Source organism: Oryctolagus cuniculus, chromosome 4, assembly GCF_964237555.1.
Source record: "Oryctolagus cuniculus chromosome 4, mOryCun1.1, whole genome shotgun sequence".
Classification (NCBI taxonomy): domain Eukaryota; kingdom Metazoa; phylum Chordata; class Mammalia; order Lagomorpha; family Leporidae; genus Oryctolagus; species Oryctolagus cuniculus.
In genome coordinates this window covers 169,161,375-169,178,139 of record NC_091435.1, presented here as the reverse complement: position 1 = coordinate 169,178,139, position 16,765 = coordinate 169,161,375, and the positions used below count along the sequence as shown (strand labels likewise).

Sequence of the window (16,765 nt, the reverse complement as noted above, 5' to 3'; positions counted from 1 at the left end):
CCTTCCTCTTTCTTTAAACATTTTTTTAGGGTTTATTTATTTGAAAGGCAGAGTTAGAGAGAGGAACAGACTGAGAGATGGTGAAGAGAAAACAGCAGAGGGGACAGCAGGAGCAGCTGGCTAGGGAAGAGAGGCCAGAGGACATGCAGCCTGGAAGCCACGTGAAGAAGGATACGCAGATGGATGACCCACTGGCCCTGTGCCGTCGGCAGGTCAGGAGGCGGGATGGGGATTTACCCCTGGGCCGGGCAACAGGGGCCCACGGACAGGGTGGGGGCAGTTTCTGCGGCAGTGCCGAGGGTGAGGGGGAAGAGGAACTGAAGGTGGCAGACAAAGGATCCTTCTGAAAAAGAGCTTTGCTGTGAAGGAGAGGAAGGGAGTACGCAGTGGGGGGTGACGGAGGTTCACAGAAGTTCCTTTCCTTTTTAAAGGAGAGTTGGTAATATTTTTTAAAGATTTATTTATTTATTTACTTGAAAGTCAGAGTTACACAGCAAGAGGAGAGGCAGAGAGAGAGAGAGAAAGAGAGAGAGAGAGAGAGAGAGGTCTTCCATCTGCTGGTTCACTCCCCAGTTGGCCGCAATGGCCAGAGCTGTGCCGATCCAAAGCCAGGAGCCAGGAGCTTCTTCCGGGTCTCCCATGTGGGTGCAGGGGCCCAAGCACTTGGGCCATCTTCCACTGCTTTCCCAGGCCACAGCAGAGAGCTGGATCAGAAGTGGAGCAGCTGGGACTTGAACTGGCACCCATATGGGATGCTGACACTGCAGGCGGTGGCTTTACCCACCACGCCACAGCGCTGACCCCGAGTTAATAATATTTTTTATGCTTATGGAAATGATCCAGCGAAGATCAGAAAGTGATGATGTTGAGACAGAGCAGGGAGAAGTGTGGGAGCACTGTCCCTGAGCTGAGGACGGGAGGTGGGAGGCAGCACGTGGACACTGCTCCAGCACAAGGACAGGAGATGGTGGACACCACTCCAGCACAAGGACAGGAGATGGTGGACACCACTCCAGCATAAGGACAGGAGATGGTGGACACTGCTCCAGCACAAGGGCACGGAATGTTCTTTGGCTATTTGGCAGGAATGGAGAATATGAAAGTGCAGAAACTGGAAGCCGGCTAGATGTGTTAGCAGGAATCTGTGGACGTTGTAAAGGCTTCCAAGGAAGAAAAAACAGCACCTAACTGGGTGAAGAACTGGGATGGCTTTGGCTTTCTCGGTGGCACACTGGACTCCAGCAGACAAGGAAACAAGGCCTTTAAAAACCTGAAGGGGCTGGCATCGTAGTGTAGCGGGTAAAGCTGCTGCCTGGAATGCTGCCATCCCACAGGGGCGCCAGTTCGAGTCCCAGCTGCTCCACTTCCAATCCAGCTCTTTGCTAATGGCCTGGAAAAGCAGCAGGAAATGGCCCAAGTGCTTGGACCCCTACACCCATGTAGGAGACCCAGATGGAGCTCCAGGCTCCTGGCTTTGGCCTGTCCCAGCTCTGACCATTGTGGCCATTTGGGGAGTGAACAAATGGATGGCAGATCTCTCTCTCTCTCTCTCTGTAACTCTTTCAATGAAATAAATACATTTTTTAAAGAACTCAAAGGAAAATACCGTTCAGCCTAAGAATTCTGTGCTCAGCCAGATCACTGAGTGAGGGCAGATTCGACGCCTCTGCTCCTCCAGACCCTCTCTCCCCTGCTTTGTGCTCAGGAGGGAGACCACATGTTGGGTTCTTTCTCCTCTGGCTCCCACTCAGCTTTGGTGGGGGGAGACCCTGGCAGGCTGGGGGTAGCGAGAGGTCGGTACTGGTTTCCTTTACTCAAGGCTCCCTGTCTGGTCAGACAGTCCTTACTTAACTTACTTATTTTAAAAGATTTATCTTTTTATTTATTTGAGAGACAGAGTTACAGAGAGAGCCAGAGGGAGATCTTCCGTCTGCTGGTTCACTCCCCAAATGGCCACAACAGCTGGAGCTGAGCTTATCCGGAGCCAGCAGCTTCTTCTGGGTCTCCCACGTGGGTGCAGGGGCCCAAGGACTTGGGCCATCTTCCACTGCTTTCCCAGGCCACAGCAGAGAGCTGGATTGGAGTTAGAGCAGTCAGGACTCAAGCCGGTGCCTATATGGGATGCCTGTGCCGCAGGCCAGGGCTTTAACCCACTGCGCCACAGCGCTGGCCCCCTTAATTATTTATTTAAAAACTTATTTGAAAGGCAGAGAGAAAGAAAATCAGGCCCCCGCGTGGGAGACCTGGGAGAAGCTCCTGGCTCCTGGCTTCAGATTGGTGCAGCTCTGGCCGTTGTGGCCAATTGGGGAGTGAACCAGAGGATGGAAGACCTCTCTCTCTCTCTCTGCCACTCCTCTCTCTGTGTAACTCTGACTTTCAAATAAATAAATAAATCTTAAAAAAAAAAAAAAGATGATAATATGGTTAGAATACCCAGCAAGAAGTTTTAAACAACCAGGACAAGAATTTGAGAGTCAATTAGCATTAAGGACATAGAAGCTGAAGCAAATGAAAAACAAAATAGTTGATGATTGTAGATGTGACAAAAAAACTGGGCAAGAAACAGTCGTAATAATTAGCTTAACTGTAAACAGCACGTATGCAACAAAAAGCTGAACTCTCTACTTTTATAGACTGCCCCACAATTCCTAGGTTCCCTGTTTTTTTAATGTAGAAATTTGCACAGAAGGTATTGACCGTAACAGCATCTGAAGTTGCCAGGATGTCTATATTGGCAGGATTTGACCTGGACCGCTTGACAGAGCAGAAAACAAAAACACCTGAACTCTATGTGGCCCGGAGTGGGTCATTTAATTCTGGGGTCCCTTACAAAGTCTGAGGATGGCCGAAGACATCTGAGCACAGCACGAAGTGGGTCTTCATAAATGGCCCCCTTTGGTAGTCGTCGTAATGCAATCATGCTGGATAGGGATTTTGCAAAACTACAGCGAATGCAGGGCGTACATCAACTCCCCAGGGGCAGGGGCAGCGCACAGCTCTCCGCACTCAGTCCCCGTGCACGACCCAGCCGGCTGTGCGCCCTGGAAAGCCTGGGGGCTTTCCTAAATGAAGAGTTCAGCTGCGGGCGTTCGACATTCCCAGCGCCTGGTCTGAAAGGCTCGGCGGAAATCGGCCAGTCGTTACCCAGGCTGCAGCGCTGAGGGTTTGCTAGTCCCTGTCCTCAGCCACCGTGCACAGACCATCCCGCACCGGGGTCTGCCGGAAGCCCGGGGCTGCCGGGTCCACAGCCGGCTGGACTTCCGTGCGGCCGATGCTGCCCTTAGCGACCGCACAGAGCTCACTCCGACTCTGGTCACTCGCAGGCTGACACCAGGACGCGACTTCAGCGCCGGCTTGATTTCCCGTCGGTGCATCTCCAACGCCAGCTGTGGGTGGACCTGGCTCTGGGGCGGGTCTTTGCAAGCAAGCCTCGTCCAACCCCTTCACGTCGCTGCTTGCGGGCCGGGAGAACAGGGTCCTGGTGCAGGTCCAGCTTGATGAACGCGTCGCCACTGCTGAATTTTGCAAGGCAGCAGAGGCCCAGAGACCCCAGGCCAGAGCCGCCGGGCCGCGCGGGTGTGGGCTGGGGACCCGCCCGGGCTCAGCTTCCCTGGTGGGTGGGGCCGCAGTGACGGTGCAGGAACGAGGCCCCGACGGAAGGGCGGGAGGGAGCTGGGCTCGCCCGACACACCCAGGCCGCCTCGCTGCAGCCGGGCGCCGCGGACGCACCCGCGACCGACGCTGTCACCACCGCACTGGCACGACTGCAGCTGCAGTCTCCGGCCGCCCGCGTCTGCGCCTGCGCACACAGAACCCGCCGCGGCCCGCCTGCGGCGCACGCGCAGTCGGTCCTCACTCGCCCGTCCCCGCGCCCCGCCCCCACAAGCCCCGCCCCGCTCCCGTGCGCCGGGCGCCCCATATCCGGGTTCCCGCCGCCGCCGCCGCCGCCGCCGCCGCCGCCGCCCCGCTCATTCAGCCCTGCGGGGAGTGGTGTGATTGCCGAGCAAGATGGCGGCCGCGGGGCGAGTCGGCGCCTTCGGTTCCTCCCCTCCGGGACTAGCCTCGACGTACGCGGCCGGCCCCTTGACCAGCGAGCTGGCGTCGGGCAGCGGCGGAGACGACGAGGACGGGCAGAACCTTTGGTAACGACCCCACCCCTCCCCGGCCTCGCGGTGCCTGCGGCGCCCGCCGCAGCTCGGCGTCCCCGGCCCGGCCCGGCCCGGCCCGGCGTGGGCAGCCCCGCGCGTGGCGGCTCCGAGGCCCGGCGCCCGGCACTCAGCGTGCGCCTTGCCCCCGCCAGGTCCTGCATCCTCAGCGAGGTGTCCACCCGCTCGCGCTCCAAGCTGCCCGCGGGGAAGAACGTGCTGCTGCTGGGTGAGTGTGCGGGGATCGGGGCCGGCCGCGCCCGGGGCTCCCGGTGCTGCGGGGCGAGAGCGGGCTCCTCGCGCGGTGCGGAGGCCCGCGGAGCTGTCAGCGGGGCGGCCTCTGCGGTCTCTGCAGGCGGTGGGCGTGCGGCCGGGGGCGGAGGGAGGACGGGCGGCAGGTGCACTGGCCCGCCCCCGCCAGCCTCGCGGGAGAGGGCTCTCCCAGGGGACGCTGTGACGGTCCGACGTTGAAACTTTGGGGCTGGCGGCTCCAGACTTTGCGCTCTGCACGTCTACACACAGGAAACAAAGAATCCGAATGCTGCTCGCCAGAGCCCCGGTTTCCGACGGCTGTGTAGAAGGCACTCGTCTTTCACCAGCTGCTTCTGGTCTACACTATTCGATTTTTCCAGCAGCGACACGGAGCTGGTTGAAAAACCGGCCTTTAGCTTTGTTTTCCCGGTGGGGGGGGGGGGGGGCTGGAAGCGCCCCGAGAAACAGCCCAGTCGCATCCGTGCCCCTGCGCGTCGGCAGGTGCTTCGAGCCCTGACAACCTCCGCTCCTCCGTCTGTGCGAGGAGTTTGCAGAAATAACAGCGCCTGCCACGCATGGCTTCGGGGCGGATTGAGAGAGGTGTTTGTAGAGTGGGTAGCAGCACAGGGACTCTTCGATGGCTTTATCGTCCCTGGATTAGAAAATATTTATTTGGTCAGAATCTCCTTGGGAATTAAGTTCGTGCCTACATAAGTGATATCGATAGCACAGAAAAATCCAGAAAATGTGTTTAATGTACTCATTTAAACGATTTTTACTAATTACTGAATTAAAATGGACCTAATAGTATATGCCCTTATTGAAACGGGTTATATTTTAATTACTTTAAGTTAAGTAACACTTCTTTCCAGCTATTGTAACAATAAGACGCCTGAGTTTTGTGTTCTTTTTTATTATTATTATTATTTTTTTGACAGGCAGGGTGGACAGTGAGAGAGACAGAGAGAAAGGTCTTCCTTTGCCGTTGGTTCACCCTCCAATGGCCACCGCGGCCGGTACGCTGAGGCCGGTGCACTGCGCTGATCCGATGGCAGGAGCCAGGTGCTTCTCCTGGTCTCCATCTTTAAAGTTTCCTCCGGTTCCTCCTGCACGCCAGACACCACACAGATGCCGCAGGGCTGCTCTTCCTGAGTGTGCCGGCTTGCACTGAGGGTGCACGTTGTGTGTGTGTCTGGGTCAGTGCGCGGGGCTGGGTGTGCTCGAGCTGCAGGCTCTTCCATCCTGCACACTTACGGTGGCTACCTGTCCCTCCTGATCCGTGTGAGTCCAGAAGGCCCCATCTAGTGTCAGGTTGCACGCACTGGAAATTTCATATTTTCTTGCAGGCTGTTTGGATTTTCATCAAAGCACTTTTTGGCTTCGGAGAAAGCCGGTAACTGATTTGTGTACTGGGTGCATCAAGAGGGTGAATTTTCTGAAGTGCCTCCAGGGATTTCCTGAAGACATTTCCTGCCGTGTGTTGTGGTGGGCATGGAATTACGGTTTTCTTTGTTATGAGTTTGAGGGTCCAGGCAGGGTGCTTGACCCTACCATGTCTTTCATGAATGATGGTTGTCTTTGGAGTCCCATATTTGAAAGACCAAATTTGAGACTGTAACAAGGTTTCGCATTTCCAGAAACAACCTGAATAGGCCTATACACCAGTCTCCTCCCCTACTCCAAATTTCAGGGTGTGGTTTTTTTTTTTTTTTTTTTGACAGGCAGAGTGGACAGTGAGAGAGAGAGAGAGAGAGAAAGGTCTTCCTTTGCCATTAGTTCACCCTCCAATGGTCGCCGCGGCCGCGCTGCGGCCGCACACTGCGCCGATCTGATGGCAGGAGCCAGGTACTTATCCTGGTCTCCCATGGGGTGCAGGGCCCAAGCACTTGGGCCATCCTCCACTGCACTCCCTGGCCACAGCAGAGAGCTGGCCTGGAAGAGGGGCAACTGGGACAGAATCTGGTGCCCCGACCTGGGACTAGAACCCGGTGTGCCGGCGCCGCAAGGCGGAGGATTAGCCTAGTGAGCCGCGGCGCCTGCTGTTTTTTGTTTGTTTGTTTGTTTGTTTTTTTTTTAAGGTGTATTTATTTATTTGAAAGAGTTACAGTTAGAAGGGAGAGACAGAGAGATTGATCTTCCCATCTGCTGGTTCACTCCGCAGTGGCCGCAGTGGCGGAGTTTGGGCCAGACCAAAGCCAGGAGCTTCATCCAGTTCTCTCACATGGGCTGGCAGGGTTCCAAACTCTTGGGCCATGTTCTGTTGCTTTTCCCAGGCCAGTTAGCAGGGAACTGGATCAGAAGTGGAGCAGCCAGGACACCCACTGGTGCCCAGTGGTGTCGCAGGCAACAGCTTGACCCGCTATGCCACAATGCCGGCACCCCAAACTGTGGTTTGATCTGGACTTGCTTATGGCCTCCCTGCCCCCTGCCTGTGGGAAAAAGGAGTCAGGAGTAGGGATCTGCGGATGAGCCAGTCTGAAAGCATTCTCATACGCATCTCACTCTGTCCCTCTGCCCTCGCTGGTCCCAGTTTTAGATGAGGTAATGGATTCTGGAGACCTGTGAAGTGTGTTCTCCGAGGTCACACAGCGGTGAGGACCTTGTGTTCCGTGTTCTGCGGTGGCTTTCCAACTTGATAAAAGCCCCTGCCAGCTACAGGGATCCTGCTCAGGGCTTGCCTCAGAGCAAAAGTGCTGGTGGTTATTTTAAAACAAGGTCCCAATATGTGGTGGACTTTGGGATGCCGTTCACCGACAGACATGACTGTGGCCATGACACTTAAGTTGAAGCAGTCCTTTAGTCCTCTAGGCCTGACTCACGGTGAAATCTGCAAAGATTTAACATTACTGTTTAGTCCTCCTTTCTTGAAAGATTTTGAGGCTAGGTTCCAGAAAAGTGTGTTTTTTAGTGTTAAGCATAGGACTTCTTGTGTATGTATTTTAAGTGGGACGTACTCATTCTAAATAGTCCTTTTAAAAACTATTATTCCTTTACTGCAGTTGGTCATAATTAAATTTTAATAGCATGTTTCTCATGTGTTGATAGGAAAACACTAACAGCTAACAGAGCATTTACAAGTACCAGTCATGTAAGGAATGTTTACATTCTCTGATTATCCCTTGGAAGATCAGGAAACAGAGCTGTTAAGTAAGTTGCCCTGAGCGCACAGTCAGGAGGCGGACACTGGGAGTTCCCAGTGTCTGCCTGGCTCCAGAGGTGAGCTCGGTGTGCAGAGGCTGGCCTAAAGCGGGGCTGGGCAGGCCATGAGACCAGCCCCAGGGAATGGCTAGCAGGGAGTTCTCAAGTTGATAATTTTGTATAGCCTGTGAATGATATTATAAGTATCCAAATGACCCTTGGCAGAAAAAAGGTTCCACTCCCCTGTTAAAGAAAAAAGCTTTCTTTGTAGGAAAAGTAAGGGGAGGGGTAGTTACACCTGATTCTCCTGAGCGTATCTGATTTGGTTTAACTGAGTTCAAGGTCAGCTAAGACACTAACACAGTGACATCAGCGTAACTTTCTGATTTGCAGTCAGTGAATTAATGTAAACTAGCTGGTCTTTTGGCAAGTCATTGAAGCCTCATCTCTGTCATTTGCAAATTAAACTGTTAGGATTTAATGATGTCTAACACTTGTCAAAAAACTCAAAACTTAAATAATTTTTTTTTTTAATTTGAAAGGCAGAGTTGGAGCAAGCGAGGTCTTCTACCCCCTGGTTCATTCCCCAAATGGCCACAACGGCTGGAGCTGGGCTGGTCTAATGCCAGGAGCCAAGAGCATTTTCTTCTGGATCTCCTATGTGGGTGGCAGGGGTCCAAGCACCTGGGCCATCCTCTGCTGTCCTCCTAGGCACCTAAGCAGGGAGCTGGATCGGAAGTGGAGGAGGGGCCGGGACTGTGGCGCAGCGGGTTAAAGCCCTGGCCCGAGGCGCTGGCATATGGGCGCTGGTTCTAGTCCTGGCTGCTCCTCTTCCGATAGCTCTCTGCTGTGGCCTGGGAAAGCAGTAGAGGATGGCCCAGGTCCTTGTGTCTCTGTACCCACATGGGGGACCTGGAGGAGGCTCATGGCTCCTGGCTTCGGATTGGAACAGCTCTGCCTGTTGCCGCCATCTGGGGAGTGAACCAGTGGATGGAAGACCTCTCTCTCTCCCTGCTTCTCTCTGTAACTCTGTCTTTCAAATAAAATAAATCTTTTAAAAAAAGAAGTGGAGGAGCCAGGCATTGAACTGGTGCCCATCTGGAATGCCAGCATTGCAGTCTGTGGCTTTACCTTGTTACAGCACAATGCTGGCCCCTAAAAATCACATTGCAGGAGACTTTGAATTAACAAAATATTTCCTTGTACATGGGGGCTGTTTAATTCTACCCAGAGAAGAAATTTAAAGTCTCTGTTGCTTGGCCCCTGGAGGCATTAGTCCAAGGTACTGTGTGTCAAGAAGTGTTTCTGAAACAGGTGTCTTTTTTTTTTTTTTTCTTTAAACTGGAGGACAAAGCTTGCCTCTCATGTTTGGGCTGTTGCAAGTGGGAAGCCTCAAGAGGTGTGCAGTGGAACCAGAGAAGTAACTTGTGACTGTCACAGGAGTACGTGGCTTTCTGAGAGAGCTCATTTTTAAAGTGAGACTGTTCGTCATCTTGTGAGGAGCCGGGATCAAGAGCGCCAGGGCTCTGTGACTTGCGGGCCGTGCAGACTTTCATTAGTTGGAGTATGTTAATGCTGTCCTCTGGCATGATTAGTTATGGGAATATAATGCAAGAAATGCAGTGTTATCACGTATACAATCTTGGTGGTTTTTCAGAGGATTAATATGAAATTAGTGCAGTGCATTACTGCTAGTAAAAAGACACCAAAGTAAAATATTTTGAGAGTCAAATTGCATATTAGTTACAGTATCAGGGTCAGCAAACTTTTCTGTACAGAGCCAGATATTAAATAGTTTAGGCTTTTTTTTTTTTTTTTTTTTTAAGATTTATTTAGGGGCTGGCCCTGTGGCATAGCAGGTGAAGCCACTGCCTGCGGCACCAGCATCCCATGTGGGTGCCGGTTCAAATCCTGCCTGCTCCACTTGCGAACCAGCTCCCTTCTGATGTGCCTGGGAAAGCAGCAGAAGATGGCCCAAGTGCTTGGGTCCCTGCACCATGTAGAATACATGGGAAAAACTCCTGCCTTCTGGTTTTGGAGCAGCCCAGCGCCTGCCATTGTGGCTATTTGGGGAGTGAACCAGCAGATGGAAGATCTCTCTCTATCTCTCTCTGTAGCACTGCCTTTCAAATAAATAAGTAAATCTCTTAAAAAAAGAACTGAAAATTTAAAAATTGAGTCATTTATTTGAAAGGCAGAGTTGGGGGTAGGGAGAGATCTCTTCCATCCACTGGTTCACTCCCCAAATGACTACAACAGCTGGGATTGGGCCAGGCCGAAGCCAGGTTGGAGCCTGGAACTCCAACCAGGTCTGCCATGTGGTTGCGGTACCCACGTATTCGGGCCCCCATCTACTGCTTTCCTGGGAGCGTTAGCAGGGAGCTGGATCAGAAGTGGACCAACTGGGACTCAAACTAGTGCCCGTATGGGATGCCAGTGTGGTAGGCAGTGCTTAACTGGCTGTGCCGCAGTGGCGGCCCCACTGGTTTAGGCTCTGTGCAGCTGTTGGCTTGTTCTTGTAGCTCTCAGACAGCCATAGACAACGTATAAATGAATGAGCGTGGCAGCATTTCAGTAAGACTTTATTTACAAACAGGCAGCGGGTCGGTTTGATCTAGCTAAGGTGTGTGAATCCTGCCTTGGGTTTGTTGTGAACACCAGTCTTTGCAGTGAGCTCAGCTGCCAGTTAACAGAGGCTTCTGGTTAGCTGGCTATGGTGTTTGGCACGTCATGGGTGCTCAGGGAAGGTGTGTTGGATGATACTTAAAGTATCATTGTTATTCCAGGTGGAGCCACAGCTTGAAAATAGGTGTACACATTGTTGAGAGGTCATATGTCTCCCCCAATGCTTCTGTCAAAATATCAAACAGCTGGAAGAATCGTAGATGTAGCCCAGTAGAACCATAATTCAACTGGTATGAAGTCCGTGTGAGAGAATGTTAGCAAACACACTATCAAAATTTAGCATGGGACTGTAACACTAAGAAGTGAGCGTGGGCGAAGCTTTTTAGTCCTTATTTTCTTGAGTTGTAAAATCAGGGCAGTGTGTTTAGGGAGACCCAGAGACTGCCTCTTTATTCACTTGTTCGTCCGAGATACGTGAGAAGCTTGCTATGCATAGAGACTTTGCTGAGTCACCTATGGAAGAAACAGGGCCGAGACTAGACGGGACCCCTGCCCTCCAGAAGCTTAGGAACTCCTGTAGGAAAAGGCTCCAAACCAGATGTGTCAGCATGAAGTAATGCCAAAAGGGCCACAGCGGGGTTTGTGGGAAGGTGACACCTGAGTGACGTTTTGCTGTGGGAGGGAGGCAGGGGAACACTGGGTTCAGGGAACCTGTGAGATGGGTGGAAGTTGGGGAAGGGAAGGAGGCAGCGCAGGGGATGGCGGGAATCCTGGCCTGGAGGCACAAACGACTCTCCATCTGGGAGACTGGAGACGGTTGCCGTCTCCTGACCGATGAGATGAGATTGGTTCATATTTCAAAGGAGTAAAAGAACCACAAAATTAGAAACCACTATTTTAAATTGTGGGAGCAATGGCATGTTTCTTGTCAGAGTAGGGAAAAAAGTAAGAAGAAAATTAAAATAAAGCACGATTCCACCACCTAGAGGTCATTTTTCCTGTGCGTATTTGTTTCTGACATAAAAATAGGCTCCTAACTTACACTGTGTCGTTTCCTTCATGTGCCATTACTATGGAGTTGGTGTTTTTCCATATTAATGGATATAGTTTTATCCCTTTTATTAACTCTGTGTATATGGCTATACCATAATTATGATTGATAAGTAATGGGTTATTGTTAGATTTCATTTTCTGCTTGCCCAGTGATATCTTTGGAATAAATTCCTAGAGGTGGAATTGCTAGGTCAAAAGTATGTCTCTGTACGTTTTGAGGAATCTTACCGGTCTTCTAGGAAAGTTAGACCATTTTGCAGTTGTCCATTCAGTATGTGAGAGCACCTGATTGCCTAGCGTCATTGCCAACGCTGAGTACTGTTTGGTTGAATCTTTGCCTATCTGAGTGAAGATTGGCATCTTGAAGTCAATTCGGTTGTAGAATATAGCCCATATTTGTTGATCAGGAACCATTGCTTTAGTGTGACTTTGACCTCCTAGAGCATAGAACTGTTAAAAGCCACTGAGATTAGCATTTATTGTCCTTGGTGAATGTTCACTGAATTGAACAAAATGACTTTTAATTCATGTCTGAATGATTCTGTGAAAGTAAGGGAAATAGTAAGTTCTTTTTTTTTTAAAGGCTGAATGGCATGCCTTTGTATATATATACCACATTTTCTTTTTTTTTTTTTTTTTAAGATTTATTATTTATTATTTGAAAGGCAGAGAGAGAGAGAGAGAGAGAGGTCTTCCATCCGCTGGTTCACTCCCCAAATGGCTGCAGCGGCCGGAGCTGGGCCGATCCGAAGCCAGGAGCTCCTTCTGGGTCCTCCACATGGGTGCAGGGGCCCAAGGACTTGGGCATCTTCTACTGCTTTCCCAGGCCCTAGCAGAGAGCTGGATTGCAAGTGGAGCAGCTGGGACTCAAACCAGTGCCTATATGGGATGCCGGCGTTGCAGGCGGTGGCTTAACCAGCCCCTGAGAAGTTCTTTTTCAGTGTAATGTGGATTGCTAAATAATGAAATCCAGAGGTGGGGCTTGGGCCAAGCCTGGGCGTGAGAGCCGACAGATGCTTTGCCTGTTCCTTTTACGAGATGTTCTGCCGGCGCAGCTTACTGTTCTACAGAGGAGGGTTTGCGCCACAGGTCACACAGCTGAGCGAGCATTAGAATCAGGGTTGTCTTTCTGCTTTACAGACTCTCCTGGCTACATAGAAAGGACTTCTTGGACAGGTGTGCCTACCCATTTACTTAAAATTACTGAGTCCTGCCGCTGGTCAGCAGCCTCCTCTTGATCTGCTGAGACAGGGAGGGAGGCCAAAGGCCCCACCGCCGGGTCCTCCCGATACTGTGTGGAAACCACGGAGACCCCTCGTGGCTCGTCCCTAGGTCAGGTCAAGTAGAACAACTACATCGTGGAAAGCCAGAGAGGCAGCTCTACCCTACCGATAACCTGTGTGGATGAGGAGGGGATGTGATGGGTTGGGACTCCCTGTCTCCTGATCGTTGTAGTGGACTGTCCAGGTATGTAACTGAAGGAGGCTCTGCATGAAAGACAGGGTCAGGCACGCTCTGTGCAGAGCAGCCAGTGTAGTGTTTCAGCTGCAGCAGGAGAGGAGAGGGAGAAAGTAAAGCTAGAATATTGCTTAATTTTACCTGCTGTCATCCCTGCTTATTGTTCTCGGTGCAGATTATTTGTCCGTAGGCAGAGTTAGATATCTTCCATCCACTGGTTCACTCCCCAAATGACCGCAATGGCCAGGGCTGGGTCAGGACAAAGCCAGGAGCCCAGAACTGTCTCTGGGTCTCCCACATGGGGGCAGGAGCCCTAGCACTTGGGCCATCGTCTGCGGCTTTCCCAGGCACATTAGCAGAGGGCTGGATCAGTCAGGACTCAGTGGCACTGATGTGGGATGCCAGCATGGCACGAGGCAGCTGAGCCCGCTGCCCCACAGTGCCGGGCCATCGCCGTCTATCTTGAACTGAGTGGAGGAGGACGGCTGCAGCGTTGGGCAGTGTTCAAGAACACTGGCTGGATTCAAAACCTGACCCGTTAGTGAGCAGCTAATCTCTCAGATAATACTGCTTACCTTTGAGGATTACTGTGAGGATTATATGAGGTAATGTTTGTAAAACACTTCCAATAGTGGCCTGTCTCGGAAGTATTCCCATGAGCAGTTTTCATTAATTGTTACGTGTGTGTAAGTGTTTGCTTTGGTTAAGGTAAACATGACTCGTATTTTATCACAAACACTGATGATGTGTTATAAAGGAGTTTTCTCTCTAATGAAGGACTAATGAAGGCTGCTGGTGAACTTTTCTTTTCCTCTATCAGAAGTACGTTAGTGAACCCCTTACAGAAATGGGGGCCTTGTCAGTGAATCTCTTACGAAGGTGATTGGCTGATGAGGCTGACACTGAGTAACCCTTCAGATGAACTCATGAGTGAAACCTATGAGAAATATGTAAGATCTACTGAGGACTGAAGCGGAACCCCTAAATAAACTAGTGGGGAGTAACTGTAAAAAGAGCACTGATGGGGCCAGCATTGTGGTGTAGTGTGTTGAGCCGTCACCTGCAACGCCAGCATCCCAGATGGGTGCCAGTTCCACACCTGGCTGCTTCAGTGCTGAGCCAGCTCTGTGCTGATGCCCGGGAAAGCAGCAGAGGGTGGCTCGGGTACTTAGCGCCTGCCTTCCACTGGGAGACCTGGGTGAAGCTCCTGCCTCCTGGCTTCTGCCTGGCCCAGCCCTGCCTGCTGTGGCTCTGCTTTGCAAGTAAATAAATCTTAAAAAAGGAGAAGTGTGTTGTGTAGCAGGTTATGACACCACCAGGGTTCCTGTGCTCCACTTTGGATCCAGCTCCTTGCTGATGGCCCAAGTGCCTGGGCCCCTGTGATGTACGTGGGAGACCCACATGAAGCTCCTGGTGGATGGAAGATCCCCCCCCCCCCATAACTCTCTTTCAAATAAATAAAAAATCTTCGGGGAAAAAAAGAATTAATTAATACAGAACTTTAAATCTATCACCATAAAGATGATCTAATCCTATTCCTCTCCATTTAGAAGTCAGAGTAAATGATTTACCCAGCTGTGTGCAGTTAGCGGCAGTGTTATGGTTAGAAGTTGCATTTTCTCCATCCTCACATTTTTTTTAAAGATTTATTTATTTATTTATTTGGCAGGTAGAGTTACAGACAGAGAGGGAGATGAAGAGAAAGGTCTTCCTTCCGTTGGTTCAACCCCCAAATGGCCGCCGTGGCTGGCGCGCTGTGCCGATCCGAAGCCAGGAGCCAGGTGCTTCTCCTGGTGTCCCATGGGGTGCAGGGCCCAAGCACTTGGGCCATCCTCCACTGCACTCCCGGGCCACAGCAGAGAGCTGGCCTGGAAGAGGGGCAACCGGGACAGAATCCGGCACCCCAACCGGGACTAGAACCCGGTGTGCCGGCGCCGCAGGCGGAGGATTAGCCTAGTGAGCCACAGCGCTGGGCCCCCATCCTCACATTTTTAACATGTTAATTATTATCAAGTTTAAAAACATTGCATCCTGTGTTGAGTTAGAGATCTCATGGAGATTAGTCTCATGAGCACAGCTTTATGCCTGTACTGTTGTGGTGACTTTGTGTGGAGTTTGAGGAGATTTTGTTTTGCAGTCTGAGCTGAGGAATGAGGTTTAATGGCCATTGCTGCTTTATGGTAAAACGATAGTTCCATTAACTGCTTGAATCTTAGAGTTGGCTTGCAGAGTGACTTATTTGGATGGGATCTAGACAAATAATTTGTAGTAAAGGCTTATCTGTTGTGGAAAATTCCACTGTAGCCTGATTAACAAGCTTTCTTTCGTCCATGTGCTAGGACAGTTTGGCGCATGGACTGTCTTTGAATGGCCAGCAAGCAAAGAATAGTGTTTTCTCTTTATTTAAAGAGAGGGGGAACATAAAGATGAAAGTGTGGTACACACTTATGTGGCCTACACATCTTGAAATATTTGTTGTTTTACAAAAAGATGCCCAGCTCCTGTGTGTCATGAAAATGGCTTTATGACAATAGTGATCTAATGAAATGTTTTAGTTTGTTTTAAAAACATCTTTAAAATGTGCTCTCTTTGATGAAATCTAACATATACAATGCAAATTTAGATAAAATATTTAGAGGATAATGGCAGCATCCTCACTTGGAGGGTTCTTCACGGAAGGGCGCCCATCGTGGTCTGGGAGCAGGAGCTCCACTGTGTAGGTGTAAGATTGCAGATCATCAATTATTGGGCTGGCAGACCTAAAGCTGTGTATCTGTTTCGCTGCCGGCTGCGGTCGCGGAGCTGAGAGGTGGATGAATTCCTTCAGCGCGTTTGAAGAGCTGTAGCTGCCACTTTACAAGACACGTTGTTTGGAATAAAGTGTGGGTGACAGGTCTATCTTGTTTTACTTTTCTACTTGCTAGGCTTTTTTTTTTCCAAAAGTAACTTATAATTTAATGACTTTCCTCGTGAATGGTTTGCCATTAAAGTTGATTTTGAATGTGTATGCATGCCACAGGATGGCCATCCTCAATTTTCACATTTTTCTCTGCCTGGTAGAATAAAGAGATGCATTGCTGATGGACTGCTTATTGTCTTCAGATGTAGTGCAGCTTGGCTGTGGCGTGGTAGCTGAATAACTAAAGAAAGTTTTCCTTAGTGAAGGAGGAATGCTATATATTAAGTGATCTGTTACTGATGAGTGGTGGCCATTAGAGTTTCATAGGTATGGTAATGAATGATTTTTTTAAGGTTTTATTTATTTGAGAGGTAGAGTTACAGACATAGAGAAAGAGAGACAGAGAGAAAGGTCTTCCATTGCTGATTCACTCCCTAAATGGCTACAATGGCCGGAGCTGTGCCAATCTGAAGGCAGGAACCAGGCGCTTCTTCCGGGTCTTGAGTGCGAGTACAGGGGCCCCAGGACTTGGGCATCCTCAGCTGCTTTCCCAGGCCATAGCAGAGAGCTGGGTAGGAAGTGGAGCAGCTGGGACTTGAACCAGTGCCCATTTGGGATGCTGTCACTTCAGGCAGCGGCTTTACCCACTACACCACAGTGCCGGCCCCAAAAGAGTGTTCTTAACCAACCTTGTGAAATCTGAGAAAGCTTTCTGGAGACTGGAAGGATGAACTAGGGTTTTCGTAGGTGAGGAAAAGAAGAGTGTTCCAGAGAAGTGACAGCGCAGGGGAAGCGTTGAGTTGGGAGTGCCACCAGGTAGAAAGGCCCAAGGGTTCCTGTCTAGCATGTGTGCCAGTGAGAACACACTGATCTGAGCTGTAAGCAGAGAGAAATCTATTTGGGTTGACCAAGCCAAGATACAAGATGGTCTCCTGACCAAAACCAGACTCCCCAAGCAGCCAGGAATTACAGGTTTTATAGGGCCTTTTTTTTTTTTTTTTTTTTGAGGGAGATTGTGTGTATTCATGAACTTTCCTGGAAATCTCAGAATGGCTATACGTGTTCAGAAGGGGATGGGCACACATGTTATTTATGTCAGTTAGAGTGGAGATTTAACATAAGGAGGGGGCTTTGGCTTTCTACATCAGAAAGGGCAAGTTGGGGATGAGGCTGTGGCGTAGGAGCAGGATCCTGG

General features: G+C 50.6%; 1 protein-coding gene across 1 annotated transcript in view; it reads left to right on the top strand.

Moving 5' to 3' along the window:
- Positions 1–3,854: 3,854 nt before the first annotated feature.
- The window catches only part of DYNC1LI1 (dynein cytoplasmic 1 light intermediate chain 1), a 36,037-nt gene continuing 23,126 nt past the window's right edge, over positions 3,855–16,765 (top strand). The window contains exons 1-2 of the mRNA XM_002716249.5: positions 3,855–4,142; positions 4,301–4,374. Of these exons, the coding sequence (XP_002716295.2) occupies positions 4,009–4,142; positions 4,301–4,374 (208 nt within the window). The 5' untranslated portion in view covers positions 3,855–4,008. The remainder of the gene's footprint in view (positions 4,143–4,300; positions 4,375–16,765) is intronic.